Genomic DNA, 15,698 nt, shown 5'->3' with positions numbered 1-15,698 from the left:
TTAATTTTAGAGTGGTTATTTTGGACCATTCTTTCTGAAAAGATAATTAGGAAGGATAAGATAGTCTACTGAAACCATTCCCTGTTTTTGGGACAATAAAACCACACCATCAACATCTAGGTTATTACTTAGGTGTTTTCTCTAATAGAAATCTGTGAGAGCAAAACAACCCATTAGGGACAGTTGGGCTTTGAGAACTTTCTGAGGCAGATGAACTAATTCTCATCTAGGAGAGCTAAGCTCTAATGGTTTTAAATGGCCCATGTGCTTGAAAGGCAACTGGCCTGGGAATTAGAAATCCTGAATTCCAGTTTCAGTTATGATATTAAATTATGCGCCTGTTTCTTTTCTAGAAAACAGAATGGTGGCTAGGTATTGACTTAAGTCTCTGCCAGCTTTAAGATTATGATCTAGTAATTTAGGTGTAGTCAGTCTACTGTCTCCTTATAAATAGGAAGACTTCTTCATGTAAGTCAGAGTAATTTATAAAATACAGAAATAATAAAAAGTGGTATTTATTTCATTTTCCCTTGTATTCATGTATAAAACCTCTATTCTATACCTGGGCCTTTAGTGAATATAAGACAAAAATAAAACAACGATCAATGTCATGAGGAACTAAAACAGCATAGAGCATGGTGTTCATATATACATTACCCAGTTGGCAGTTTGTTATTTGGCTATGAATATGAATGGAACATGGTTCTTGTCCTTAAGAAGCTCCCAGCGTAATAGTGGAGGCAGATTAACTACAGTTCAACTAAATAAGTGTTACCACCACAAAAGTGAGCACCCTGGTTCTGAGTCTACAAAGGGTGAATGCTTCAGTGGGATAGTGAATTTAGAGAAGTCTTCTTAGAGCTGGCCCTTCTAAGGACATCTTAAAGAAGGGATGGAGAATTCTAGGCAGAGATAATCATGTATTGAAATAAATCAAAGGGGATATTTGGAAAATCAGTGTATGCAAGTAAATTGATTTTTTTACCTGGTGGATTTGCTCTGAGAATGGGAGCTAACACTGATTAAATGCCGATGTCTTAACACTGTTAGGTACTTTGCAAGTTATCTCATTTAATACATTTTAAATTCTTATTTCAAAGCCCTAGATCTTTTCACGTCATGACATTTCTCTCAAAAAAATGCAGAATTTTCTTCATGTTCTAAAATACATAGATTCTGAAGCCCCTTACTTCCTTCCAGTTGCCTACCCATGAAATATTTCCTCTACTGGAGCTTATTAGCTCTTTCTCAAGCTTGTTGATGGAAAGAATCATCTGTGGAGCTTCTCAAAATGCAGGTTCCCAAGCCCTGCCCCTGTAAGTCTGACTGGGTTGGATTGGGGCCTAGAATCTCAATTTTCAGCAAGCATTTTAATCACATGGGCAGTCAATCCGGAGGAAACATTGGGTTAGCCTAAACTGACCTACCCATTTCTAAACTTATCCCATTTTTCCCGGTTATTCAGCATTACTCTCAAGGATCCTGAAAACTCCCATACCATTTCCCAGTGTTTTATTTACTGATAGTAATAACACTGTTTATCGAGCTCTCGGTCATTTACTGTTAACCCTTGGCACGCCCCCCAACCCTGACCAGCTCGACGAAGGGGCTGAAACTGCAGTGATTAAATATTTACTGAACCAGCAAACACACCAGGTAGTTACTATTATTATCTTTCATTAGAAAACACGGAGGCCAAAGGAGAATTAGTAAAGCTGGGACGGCTTGTTAACATAATATTGAGCAGTTAATTCAGGATACACGGTCTCCGTGGCCACCGATGGCGAAGACAAGACTCCCAGGCCATTGGTCCTTTTCCAAAGCTCGCCCCTGCGGAGGTGTACAGCCACCATTCCAAGTCACTTTCTGCTCCCAGGAAGGGCACCCTCTACGGTAAAGACGGCGGAATAAAGCGCCGTTCTCTCCAATATGGCCGGACGGGTCACGTGGGTAAGGGGCGGGGCCGGAACTGTCGCTGGAGACGAGGCGCAGATCACGTGCCTCAGGGGGCGTGGCTGTCATACAGCCAGACTCGCCGGGGCTGAGGCTACTCGAGGGCCACGCCCCCAGCCTTTCTGGGGGCTCGCGCTCGACGAGGGGGGTGGAGCCGTCGTCGTAACCTTTCACCCCAGCATGGCTGCGCCCTTGGGACCTGTGAAGTTCTGGCGACCCGGTAAGGTCCTTGGAGGAACGCTGTGCAGATGCGGTGGCCTGACTTGTTCCCGGTTCCGCGACCGGCGCCCTGGGGCCTGCGGACCTGTTCCCAGGCCTGACCTTGGCGGGCCGGCCACCGCTGCCTTGGTGCTGCTAGTGGGCTCTGCGACTCAGGGCGCCCACAGTGCCCTCGAGGGATTGGGGGTCCGCTCACAACCTGGGCAGAAACTGTGTGTGACCTTGTTCGAGTCTCAGCTTCCTCAGGCCTCGTTTTCCTCACTCCTGATGTCTGTCTTGCCCAACACGAGAGATGGGGAAACGCTAAAGCACCCACGCGTGCCCTGTTACCGCCCTGGGGCTACGCTGGGGCCGGATGGGCGGTGCTACTCGGGGCTCAGGAGCTCAAGCTGTGGAGCCGGGCGGCTTGGGTTCGAGTTTTCGGCTCTGCGGTATGGTAGCATAGTTTCCTCTGGGCAAGTCGTTTAACCCTCTGAGCCTTGGCCTCCTCACCTGTGACATGGGCAGAATGGTAATATCTGTATCGTGGGCTTGAGTAATGAGCACGACGCGTTGTTTGACGTAGTGTTAAGTTGCTCGTAAAAAGGGAAAGTTTTTATTTTGTTTTAGGGTACTTCTTGTCCACTCCAAGCGTCTACCACAAAGTGAACACCCTTCCTAATTGGCTGCCACACACTTCACCGCTTTGCAGACTAACACGAATCTCAGTCACAAAATGTTTTGTATGTTTTATTTTAATTTACTCATTAATCAGGATTTTATTGAATGTATACTTGCTAGACCCTGCTAGATGCATCATTTTCTCCTCTTCCATCAGTTTCTTGTGAAAAAAGCAAAAGTTTCTTACCAGTTACTAGCTTTTTTCCATCATTTGCACTTCTGCAGGTCTGGTTGTGTAAAGTATATTTCAGCAAAAATGAAATCATACAGAGAAGGTAATACAAGGAAAGATTTTAGAGGATATTTTTTAGTGGGTTCCTTTTTACAGGGATTTTTGAGTGAATTCTGATCACACATTTACATGACGTAGGAGACAAACCCAAGCAAGAGATGTGTTATTTAAAAAAATTTTGTGTTTTGTTCTTCAGTGACAGTTGTGTGATTCAGTATTTCATGTCATTAGCCAATTATACATCCTGAGTTTTGTTTGAAGCCAAAACTAAGATCCCATTAGGTAATGAGATACCCTGTATTTATTCAAACCTTTACTAATAATAGGTTGAAGTGTTAAGTATAATAAAGGCTGAATGAATTGTTGAAATTCAGAGCAGGATCCTTTCTATTTTGGTTAAATCATGTGGGATTGTTCTAGAATACTGTTCTTTACTTCATTCATTGAAGGGATACTTATTGAATATCTGATTTTGTGGTCAGGAGATACATATGGGTGACCAGAGTTCTGCTCTCAAGATTTATTCTCTTCCTCAATTATAGTATGAAGTTGGATGTCCTTTAAAAGACATTTTAAAGTGAGGCAGGGAAAGGTGGTGGTAAGGAATATGGGCTCTAGACTCAGACTGTAGACTCTATCCGTGACTGCTATTTACTGATTTGGTGACTTGGCAAAGTCAGTTAAGTGCTCAGGCAAGTCTCAGTTACCTCACCTGAAAATTGGGCATAACACACTACCCAAAAAATAGTTTTGAGGATTAAATGAGATATGTGTACAGATTTTAGCACTAGACACATTAACTGTTATGTGGAAGTATAAAAGAGAGGGAAAGATTGAATGTGTGAATAAGAAATACTTCATAAAGATAGTGCTTTTCTTGAGGTGAACCTTGAAGCACAAGTAAGGTTTTATTTCTTGGAGAGGTAAGAGAATGGAACAGTAGGCAGAGGGTGCAGCATGAACAAAGGCAAAGTGAGATGTGGGATATGTGCAGAAACCAAAATAGAGTAGTGAGATGGTGTTAAATGGTTGGATGTATTTTGGGGCATGGCAGTAGATGAAGTTAGAAAGGTAGGTAGGGGCCTCATTGTGAGAGGTCCCCATGGCAAATTAAAGAATTCGGACTTCACTGTTTTTAAGCAGGGGATGACACAGGTTTTATTTTAGAAAAATAATTCTGGCCGTTGTGTGCAAAATGGTTGGGGGAGGAAATTAGCGTCATGCATACAGTTCTCAAGAGAATGTACTACTAAAACCAAAGAGGGATATTGCAAGCCTCAATTCTGGTCTGGGAGCAGAGAGGAGGGGCCTTATGGAGAGACATTTTAGAGGCAGATGAAGGAGAGGGTAATGTTGGTTATGAGTTATATTTTTGTGTTGGGTGACTTATCTAGGTAAGTGGCTCTCAAATTTTGCTAAATAGTTGAGTCACTTAAAAAGCTTCTAAAAATCCTGCTGTTCAGTTATACCCCATGGCAATAAATCAGAAGTCTGAAAGGGTAGGTATTAGGCATCAATATCTTTTAAAGAAACACAGGTGATTCCAGCATGCACCAAAGTTTGGGAACTACTGGTGTAGGTAAACTGTTGTCATTAACTGAGATAGCAATGGATTTAGTACATATTTACCAGGCCACTACTTTGTGCTAGTCACTTTTACTTACATCATCTTGTTAAATGGTCACGGTATTTCTGTGATGGAGGTACAACTCTCATTTTACAGATGAGGAAACTGACGTTCAAGGTATGAAAATAGAATAGACACATGATAAAGGTCAGGGAAGTGGTTGAAGCTGGCTATAAGGCTAGATGCTGGAATCACAAACATATCCTATATGCTGGAGTCACATGCCCAGGTAGCTACAGGGGCCTTTCAGGCAGTCTAAATAAATGAAGCTGCTGGGTGGAAGTAATAAGGACTGGTGGGGACTGTGGCATAGTAGAGTGTGCATACACTGATGGATATGTACACTGTAGATATGCACTGGAGCTTGCATATGCTCTTTAAACAGGAAGCTGTACTTGGTTCCACCTCATTGTTACATGGGCTCAGAGTTGCCAGATTTTTTTAAAAAATCTGATAACCAGATTCAAATGAGAAAAAATTTCAAGTTTTTTAACGAGCTATTTCAAAAATTGTAATGATGGTGTGTTTGGAGACCTTGCATAATTAGTTTGTGTTCTTTACCAGTTTGTGATTCCTGCATTAAAGGCTTTGTATGAATTGCCTGAGATTTTTGTAGAAAAAAGTTTGATTTGCTAGTATAAGTGGATCAGGAGGGCCTAGCCATTTTCTTTCATTAATTCAACATCTTTAATGATTGCTGAACATGGGCCTGGCAAACATTTTATAGCAAGGGCTTTGAAGATTTTTTGACAGTAAGAAATATATTGTGTTGTGATTGAGCAAACACACACAGACATACACACTGAAAAAAGTGGTATTAAAAGGATATTGCTTTCTAGTGTGCACCCTGATACTTTGTATTATATTTCTAGTTCATTATTAAAAAGTGCTTGCTGGGTATGACCCACTACATTAATTTCATAACCTACTAACAGAAAAACTGGGTTAGAAGAAAGAGAAGAACTGGGTTAGAGAGAATGCTGAATTGGTGTGTGCGTGTGCTGTTTAACAGCCTTGTTTTATAGGTGGAGAAACGAAGGAATTTATGCTTTGCAAAAATTATGAATTTGTTCCTCCCCTAAGTGTCGAGAATACTCCCCCATGAGAAAAACAACCATAGGCAGCCAGAATGTGCCATGGAATGTACGTAAGAGGGAAAGCGGTCCTGTTTTGGTTGAGTGTAGTCTTTTGTAAGGAAGAACATGCTCCTTATTGTTTGACAGCAGCTGTTCTTATAAAAGATCTCATAACAAAATAAATTGAGGGACTTTGCTATAGGTTTGAGGCCGGGAGACGGAGGGTTAGGGAAGAAGACATCTGAGCAGATTCGAAGCCCTGGTGTGGGAGGAAGCAAGAGATCTTGCAAGGACAATGTTGAAATACTGTTAAAATACTGTAGTTGTGCTGTAAAGGTTTAGAGCATGTTTTGAAAAGGAGAAAGTTCAGGCCAAGAACAGAGCTGATGAGGGGAGGTATTCTTTGCTGTAGTTTTCATTGGTAAAGATTACCCAAAGTTATTAGAAAGTAGTGATAATAAGGGAAGAAAGGAAAGGAAATGTGCTTCTTTGAGCACAGGCTTTGTTCCAGGTTCTGATCTATCTTTTGTCTTATTGAAAGGAAGGTCACCATTTTGGCAAAAACAATACAGCAGTGCCCCACTTACCTGATTTTTGGCATCCTTGGACTTCTGGAACACAACTGTATGCCTAGAAACAAATGGAAAAAGGTTCAGAGGTTTGTGGCAGTGATTCTAAACTTAGCTTTAAGGGGTCTGTGGACTGCTAGCATTTTGTATTCTGATAAATTATATTCTGGTGTATTTTTCAGGAGAGGGGTTCATAGCCTTTATGATTGTGGAAGGGATCTGGCACACCCCCAAAAATGTAGAAATCACTGGGCCAAATATTCTTGTCCCAAAGCCCCTGTACTTTCACATAGCATCATAGATTCTGAGTTCAGAAGACCTGGTAGATGAAAATTTTGGGTCGTTACCCCAGTAGTACCAACCCTCCCATCCCCCCAACCAAGAAGGCTGTGCAACATGTATTTGAACTTCCAGGGAGGGTTTTTATTGATTCACAAGGGCAGCATTCCCCAGTGCTGAACAGCTCTGACTTTTAGAAATATCTTCCTTGTGTTGAGTTAAATTCTGAACCCTGAGTCATTTACTTATTACTCTTAGTTCTGTCCTAGGACTGCACAAATTGGCATGAAAAGGTATGGAAGCTCATCATAAAAACGAACCCATGTTCCTCCTAAGACATTTTCTCCTTTTCAGGCTAAAAATCATGGTACCTTGAACAGTTTTCCATGGTGAGATATGACTTCTCCATTCTTCACTGTTCTGAGCACTGATTTGTTATTGTTCTCACCAGGAAGCTGTTAGGGATATCCGTTGTTTAACCAGCTCAGCACAATGGTTTCTCAGAACACCACCATCCAACCAGTCCGGTTCTGTGATTCAGAGTGGAGTCTGCCATTTCTTGCATCCCATTCCTCTGGCCTCTGGCCCTGGTTGATTGGCTCGAGTTGGGCATGGAACCTAAGCTGGAAGTAAAAGAGCCTTCCCCACTCCCCCAAGAGATAGCACACACCTGGGACTCCCTGTTCCCCTTACTGGGTCTTTAATTTCCTTCACACACTTAACACACTGAAGTTCTGTTGGGAGGAAGAATTGAAGTGGGTAAGTTGCACTAAGGTAGGGCCTGCCTCTGTAGTGTTCACTGTGGTATCTCTTGTACACTTCCATCCTTTCTGCCATCCTTTCTGGGTGGGTGAATGAACAGTTGGTGGAGGAATTGTGAGCTTGAGCTCTGGCCCTGACAGCAGCCTTGATTCTAGCTTCTATAGACAGACAGCCAACCTAAGGACCTAAAGGAACCTGTGGCAAGGTGCAGAGGTGAGAGGAGAAAGCCCCGGCAGTGTTTGAATCCCGGGTTCCTGTCATTCCTGGACCTTGCTGCAATCCTACAGTTATAGGACTCATCTTTTGCTTCAGCTAATTCCTATGGGGTTTCTGTCACTTTTATTAAGAGTGACGATAATTCTGATGTGGAGGCCAGAACTAAAAAAAAACATTGTCCTCTGTAATACACATTGTGTGGCCAATTTGGAGTCCAGTGGGACTGCTATTTCCTTTGTTTCGGACACTGCAGTGAAGCTTTTAGGGTAGGTTTTTGTATTCTTATAGGTACCTTTCTAGATGCTTTCCTAGAGGTTAAGTTTACTTTTTCTTAGCAGTTTGAGATAAAATGCATTGCTTTTGTTGTGTAACTCTGGATTTCTAACTGCACATTTTTCTGTTTACTGTATCAGAATCTGTAAAAAAGCATTTCTTTTACAGGCACAGAGGGACCAGGTGTCGGCATCTCTGAGGAGAGACAGAGTCTAGCTGAGAACTCTGCGACAACCGTTGTTTACAACCCTTACGCTGCCCTTTCTGTAGAGCAGCAGAGGCAGAAGCTGCCAGTGTTCAAGGTATATTGAATAAGCATGTTCATTCTGTCGGCCTGAAGTAGTCTGCAGTAGCTTTATACTTGGCACTGACATGAATAATGGCCTCTTACCTTACTGAGGCTTTGGAATATACTGAGCCCAGAGATACTCTTATTTGAAGGGATTAATCTTTCAAAATATGTATTTGTTAGCTTTATAAATCTTGAAAGTCCTTAAGATTTTTTTCAGTTAGATCTTATGTGTTGAAAAGCTGGAAGAAATGAAATGATGTTCTTTTCACCCTCTTTGCTTTCAATTGCGGACAAGTTCAAACATACAGAAAAGTAGAGAAAACTGCACAATGAACTTTTATGCATCCAACTTCAAAAAATTACCAACATGTGGCCAATTTTAGCTTTGTTTTTAAAGATGTATTTCTTTAAACAAGATTAATTGGGAATATTAATTAATTGTTTCTGTTGAAGAGGCTCACTCCCACTGAGAAGGCAATGGGATTTTGGGGTGCTTATTCTGTACCTCGTGCCCACCCAGATGCTCCACCTAATTAGTCTCATGGAATGGATGCATACTCATCCCACAAGAGACCAGAATGTAAACTAGAGTTCAGAATCCATTCATTCACAATGAGCTGAAGTTCTCCAGTACAGACAGACATAGTCTATGGACACACTTTCTCCCCTTTGCCAAGTTAACTTGTAATCAGGAAGCCGACTCAGAGCCACAGGTGATGTAGGTATAGTTAGAGGATATTTGTTTCCTAAAGCCCCTGATGATGGGTGGTGAACTCTCCCTGCCTCATGGGATGCTGCTGGGACGACCCTAGTAGGTACGGCCACCAGCACCTGTGTCTCTTCTCCTGGACAGTTGTGGGTGAAGATACTGTGTTCTTATCCTTAGGGAGTCCCTTTGTTTAGACTGTGCTAATAATTGCTCTTCTATTAATATGTTCTTTCTCCAAATGGATCTGACACACAAGCCTTTGTAGTTTAGCCAAGTCACCTTGGTTAGTGTTTTATGTGGCCTCAGACCTGTTAGCACTCATGTGCTGCCAGGCTGGGTCTCTCCCTCAGGTGATTCGCCTCATCCATTATGTGTGAATGTAAACCAGTCTGACTCTCAGGAGATAAGTTTATAGGTTCACTGTTGCTTCCTTATCACGAATGGACGCAGCTTGAGCCATGATGAAGTATCTGGACTTTGGAGCTGGACTTCAGAATTTAAACCCAAATGTCATCATCTCTGTGCTGTGTGACCTTGCTTCACCATCTGAGCTTCTGTTTCCTTATCTATCATATGGGACTAATAGTACCTACCTCATAGCATTGTAATGAGGATCAGATGAGATAATCCATGTACAGCATTTAGCAAGATAGCTAACATGTAAGAAATGTTCAGGTACAAAGATAATTATTGTTTACCAAGTATTTCGTTTGACCTTTTCTTGACTCTTCTTCATCCTCCAACTCTATTTGTAAGATGAAATAAATGAGACAAGAAATGAAAAAAAGCTAAGCAAGAAGTTAACATATTGATGAAGTTAAAATGGTAAGAAGGGGTATAAATTATTGATCAATAGCAAAGCAGAGTTTAAGCACAGTTAAGATCTCATAAGGTGTTACAGATAAATCTAGAAGATGAAAAAGATAAAAAGTTGCCCACTCACTCTCCCCCACCCAATTAAAACTAAAAGCAAAAGTAACTTTAAAAGCAGAAAATGAAACAGAAAGCAGCAATAAGTCTTAAGGTCCACTCCCTTTCCCCAGTGCCATCACAAGGTGGCCTTCTATAGGCTGGCGTTCTTACTGGGCCCTGGATGCCGTGTGCAAGGTTGTCATCTTACTCCCTCAATTTTAGCTTCTTTGCAGCTCAGTGTGATCCCCCTCACCAGTTCCCCTTGATTTCCCTGCCTGCGTCTGTTGGTGGTACTGTCATTCTCTCAGTCACCAAACTAGAAATCTTTCTGTCATCTCTCTCTCTCTCAAATGCCACACATCAGACTCTCCATTCGCAGTGCTTGATATTTAGCACATGAAGTATGCGTTACTGCCTTCAGTTTCTTCATGTTCAAATCAGTCTTGCATGCTGCTGCCAGTATTCTCAAAGCCCAGCATATACTGCCTCCCAGGTGAAGTCTAGACTCTAGCTCTGCATTCAAGGCCTTTCACAGTGAAGCCCTAACTACACCTCTTGTAACTAACTCATTTCTAAACCAAACCTGGAGCCTTTCATGGGCTTTTTATACCACGCATAAAATAGAGTTTATATAGTTTGCTTATTTCCATCCTCTTGTCTTTTTATGTTATTTCCCTTTCCTGGAATGCCTCGTGTGTCTCTGTCTGTATTCAAATTGTCTTTCAGGTTTTCCTTGACCATCTGTTCATCCATCCATCTGACCAACTGTCCGTCCACCCACCCACTCAGTGGCTGGATGTACCATTTACAGAATACCTGTTGAGAACTCAAACCTTTCCCCTTCCCCTACTTAGATCAAAAGAAATCACAAAGTCCAAGCAACCAACAAAGAAAGCATCTAGCCAAGTTATTAGATCACCTGCCGCAGAATCTCCATGGGGGTGCTTGTAGAAATGCAGATTCCTGGGCCCTACCCTAATCCTACTGAATCAGAAACCCTGAGGGCAGTGCTAGGAATCTTCATTTTTAACAAATATCCTAAGAGATTTTCATACCAAGATTGGCGAACTGTATATTTAGACCATAAATAATGACAAATTGAAAAACCCAGAATAACTGATGCCTTATTTAGCCACTTAGCATCCTAGCTCTTCCAGTGTTGACCAAACACATTGTTGCTGTGGAATCAGATGAGCTGAGTGGTGATCAGAGTGTGAGAATTAGGCAATTTTTTTAATATTCCACACAAGGTATTTATGGAATACCTTCATGACTTAACAGACCGTCAGGTGTGTCTGTAATCAAATGTGGGTATAAAAATACATTTTGAAGCCAAGTAGATAGGATGTTGGAATTATCTGTGGCTTTTGAGTGGCCAAACCATTTCTGCTCCCATTGAACGGGTAAAGGAAGCCTCAGATGAAATATAGATATAACCTCTGGGTACTTTATTATGAATGTGAATTTAGGTGTAGAGGTGAGAGCATATTCTTTTTTGTCTTTTTGGTTTTTTTTTAACAAGTTAATAAGTGAAAAAATTTTTAATTAGGTAATACATACATGTAGAAAATTCAAAGATCTCCTTCACACTTGCTCCCCAGCTTTTCCACTTCTTGGAGACAGTACAACTGTTTCTTGTTTTGTTTTATTTTTCCCAAAGATAGCTTATACATAAACAAGCATGTATATATTCACCCTTTCTTTTGAAACACAAATAGTAATTTATTATTCACACTGTTTCACACCTTGCTTTCCTCTCTTCACATATCTTGTTGGCTGTTCTCTACCAGTACAAATAGACATTTGTTCTTTTTAACAACTGCATACTATTCCATTATTGCAGTTTTAATAACTGATTTAATCAATCCCCTGTTGATGAGTATTTAGGCTGTTTAAATTTTTGGCTATTATAAATAATATTTCAGTGAGTATGCTTGTATATACATCTTTGTTTACATGTGTTAGTATGTCTGTAGTATAACTTCTAAGTGAAAAATCTTGAATCAAAGGGTATGTACATTATATATTTTGAAAAGTTTTTACACTCAGTTGCAGTTGTTTCAGCTTATATAGATACCAAAAGTACCTGATAATTGGAACTACATTTTGATATATATTTTTTAAAAATTTACTTTGCTTTGGCAAACAGCTCATTTCATAACATTTAAATATCTTTGTTTAGGTTTTTTGAGAAAATGTATGGCTGTTTACAATGTATGGTTGTATTTTTTTCAGCTTAGGAATCATATATTATACTTGATAGAAAACTATCAGACAGTGGTGATTGTTGGAGAAACAGGATGTGGGAAAAGCACGCAAATTCCACAAGTGAGTATATATTTAAATGTGTCTTTATACTTAGGGTTGATTGGAAGGATTTTATAATTTGAGAACTCTCTGTATTGTCGTATGCATTTTTAATAACGCTTCTTAGGAAATAATCCAACTATATCTTTTTTATTAAACTTGTGGGTCTTACTGTTTCTTTGATTAATACTGAAGTAACAGTCATCTTCGATTAATAATAATTCCAAAATAATAGTTGAATAATAGCCTTTCTCTGAGGGAAATAATGGGGATTCATTCAAAGAAGTGTAATGTGTAGTTTTTGTCCTCAGATATTTACTATTGAAGAGAAGGGTAAAATGAATATTGCTATAGCTATAAATAAAAGTGGACTTTAACAGGATTATATACTGCTATGGAAGACACCTCTCTTATAAGACTCAGTAATACCTGGTGCAGATGGAAGTTAGAAAAAAGGATCAGGAAAGGCCTTGTAAAACAAATGGCATTTGAAATTTTGAAATGGACCTTGAATGATCAGTGGGTGCTGCCTAGGAAGTTGTTCTAATCCGGTGAATATGATAGTTGGAGGTACTGGGGTGGAGAAGTGTTTGGGGCTCAACAAGAGTGGAGAGATAGGGTCAAGAGTGGAAAGGTAGGGTGAGGTCAAAGTGTGCATGAGAGCCTTGATTTGGAGGGTGAAGAATGAAATGTAAGTGGTCAGGGATGAGAGTCCTTGCAGGTTTTTCTTTCCTTTTTAAATGTAGACTTTTATTGAAGTATAAAATACTTGTAATTGTACAGCTTGATCAACTTTCAGAAGTGACTACACCTGTGTTGCCAGGACCCAGCTCAAGTAACAGAACAGAACATTGCCACAACCCCAGATGTCCTCTGGCCTCCTGTCCTGGCCTTCTGCCTCCTCTTCCTGCCCCCGCAGCACATACACTAGGGGAACTCTTATTCTGGCTTCTGACACTGGATTAGCTCTGCCTATGTTTTGAACTTTTATAAAGAAATAATACAGCTTCTTTTGCCCAGCCCAACAATGGGTTTAGGATGGGGCCCAGACATAGGTATTTCTTAAAAGCTCCCCAGGTGATCTAATGTGCAACTAGGGAAAGGTGGGCAGAAGGGAATGACCTATCAGAGAAAGGATAGCAGAGGAAATGGTGGCCTGAAGGAGAACATATGTGCAGATGGTGCAAGGCCCTAGCAAAATACTTGCTTCCTTACAGAGAGACACAGAGGGGCCATGTTAGATTACCAAGAGAATAGCAGTTAGAGAGTCATAATAACAATAAAACAAGTAATAATAAGTAATAATTGTAGTAAGTGGTACATGAAGTGATTGCTTTATACATATTTATCTGTTTAATCTTCAGTGACCCTGTGAGGTAAGTAGGTACTACTATTATCTCCATTTTACAGATGAGGACACTATGAGAGTAGTGAGGCAAAGGATTGTGGGAGTAAAAGATAGGCCATGTGAGATTAGATAATTTTAGTTTGTTTTGGAATTAGTCTGTATGGTTATTTAGTCAGCGTAACATAACTATGATTTGGTAACAAAGAACCTGAAAATCTCAGTGGCTTAAAAACACAAAGGTTTATTTTTTCCTCATGCTAGTGGTATTAGGTTGATGACCTAAGATATAGGTGGGATGCTCGCCACGGCCACTGGGACCTGGGATAGTGACATAGCCCTTCTCTAAAACTGTTGGATCCTGTGGTAGATGGCAGAATCAGGAGATGGCTCTTCAAACTAATGACTGGAAGTGGCACTTCTACTCACATTTCATTGGTGAAAGCAAGTTACAAAGCCTGATAGCAATAGGGTGGCAGTGTATAAAATCCTCCCACAGGGATGGGTAGCACATACATGCATCAGTACTATAATACAGCAAGTGATCTGCTTATTTCCCCCAGTGAGGCTTAGCTGCCAGGGAACAGAGAGGGCCTACTGAGGGGCTGCGTTCAGGGAAAGAGTGGCCTGAAAGAGACAGGACTAGGGTTGGAGGATTCAGCCTGGATAATGTGACAGCAAACAAAGGTAATTAAAAACATTTTTAATGATTTATTTGAAGATTTTTGATTTTTTGGGGTATTTAATAGGTTCACATTGTTTAAAATTCAAAAGATATGAAAGAACATGAAAAGAGAAAGATTTCCCTTCTGCCCCATCTCTTGATACTCACTTCCTTTATGCATACACAACTGATGCTACCAGTTTTTTGGAAAAATTTTTTATTGCATTTACAGAGAAATGTGTATATACATACATATATTTACCTCCCCTTTAAAAATAAAAATGGTACCATCTATACATGCTCTAATGTGCTTTGTCTTTTTATCACGTAATGTATTGTTCTTTTTTCACTTGCATAGATTGTTGTAGTTGCATAGATTCTACACAGTTTATTTCCTCAATTCCCAGCTGATAGATTGCTTCCAGTTTTGCATTATCACTTTACATGGGTATGGGTATACTTACAGAATAATATATTACAGAATTGCTGGGTCAAAGGGCATATGCATTTGAATCTATTTTTAAGGAATCATATAATTATAAAATATATGGTATATCTTTTTTTTGTTATTATATAGTATATCTCTTAATAGCACTTTCTCACATTCACAGGTACAAAATTGGAAAAGCACAAAGGAATAAATGTTAAAAAGTGAATCTCCTAAGCTTTGCTGCTGAAAATGACTTCGATCATTATGATAGATCATATTATTGGTTCAAATGTCTGCTACCCCACCTATGGAAGGGTTATTATTCTTTTCCCTTACCACTCAATTCTTCTTCTCTGAGACAGTCACAGTTTCCATCTTCTCGTGAAGCTAAATTTGAGTTACTGCCTAGGGAAATTGGAAAGGCTGAGGAACTGAAGGTCATGGCGAGGATATGGAACAGGTTTTTCTCAACAAACTGTTTTGTTAGATTTATATAATATCTTTCCTTGGAAAAGTATAGCATGCCGAAGCATCAGACACCAGTTTTGAAATTTCACAAACTTTGTGGAACCTAGATGAAATTTTTTTCTAGAGCTCTGTCAAAACAACAGACTATGGAAACAAGCTCTTTACTACAGTTTTTATTAGTACTGTTTCTGATGGCATTATTCTTAATTGCACTCTTTAATGAGAAGACCAGATTTGGTGACCCTTAAATGGAGTGGGGAGAGCTGAGATGGAATTCAGCAATCTCTCCCCTTCCAATTGCCTCTTGATGTCAACACTATATCTGTGCTTGCAGAATCTTTACATTTCCACCTGTCAGCAATCATAACCATGCAGAAGTCTGAATCACAGGTGTATTGAGACTGGCTTCACAGACCAGTTGTTTATTACTATGAAAATAATTATTCTTTTGCTTAGCACTGCTACTAAGAGACTGATTGTGAGTGTGTATGTTTAATTTTGGATGATAGAATTTTGTCTGGGATATGTGTCAGGGCTTTGATTTGCTGAGCTTGAATCCCAGCTCTTCAGTTATTATCTATGTCTTGGACAAGTTATGTGACCTCTGTTTCCTCATCTCTAAATTGTTGATGATGCTGTTACCTTCCTTACAAAATTTATGGTGAGGTTTAAACAAGGTTATGAATGCAAGGCACTCAGCACAGT

At 40.1% G+C, this 15,698-nt stretch overlaps 1 protein-coding gene across 1 annotated transcript in view; it reads left to right on the top strand.

The window, feature by feature from the left end:
• The first annotated feature begins 1,605 nt into the window (after positions 1-1,605).
• DHX35 (DEAH-box helicase 35) overlaps positions 1,606-15,698 on the top strand; it is a 75,696-nt gene continuing 61,603 nt past the window's right edge. Inside the window, exons 1-3 of the mRNA XM_017668115.3 lie at positions 1,606-2,173; positions 8,035-8,168; positions 12,015-12,107. Of these exons, the coding sequence (XP_017523604.3) occupies positions 1,930-2,173; positions 8,035-8,168; positions 12,015-12,107 (471 nt within the window). The 5' untranslated portion in view covers positions 1,606-1,929. The remainder of the gene's footprint in view (positions 2,174-8,034; positions 8,169-12,014; positions 12,108-15,698) is intronic.

Source organism: Manis javanica, chromosome 5 (assembly GCF_040802235.1).
Source record: "Manis javanica isolate MJ-LG chromosome 5, MJ_LKY, whole genome shotgun sequence".
NCBI lineage: Eukaryota > Metazoa > Chordata > Mammalia > Pholidota > Manidae > Manis > Manis javanica.
Note: the sequence above shows the minus strand (reverse complement) of the source record. Positions and strands in the feature narration are given on the sequence as shown.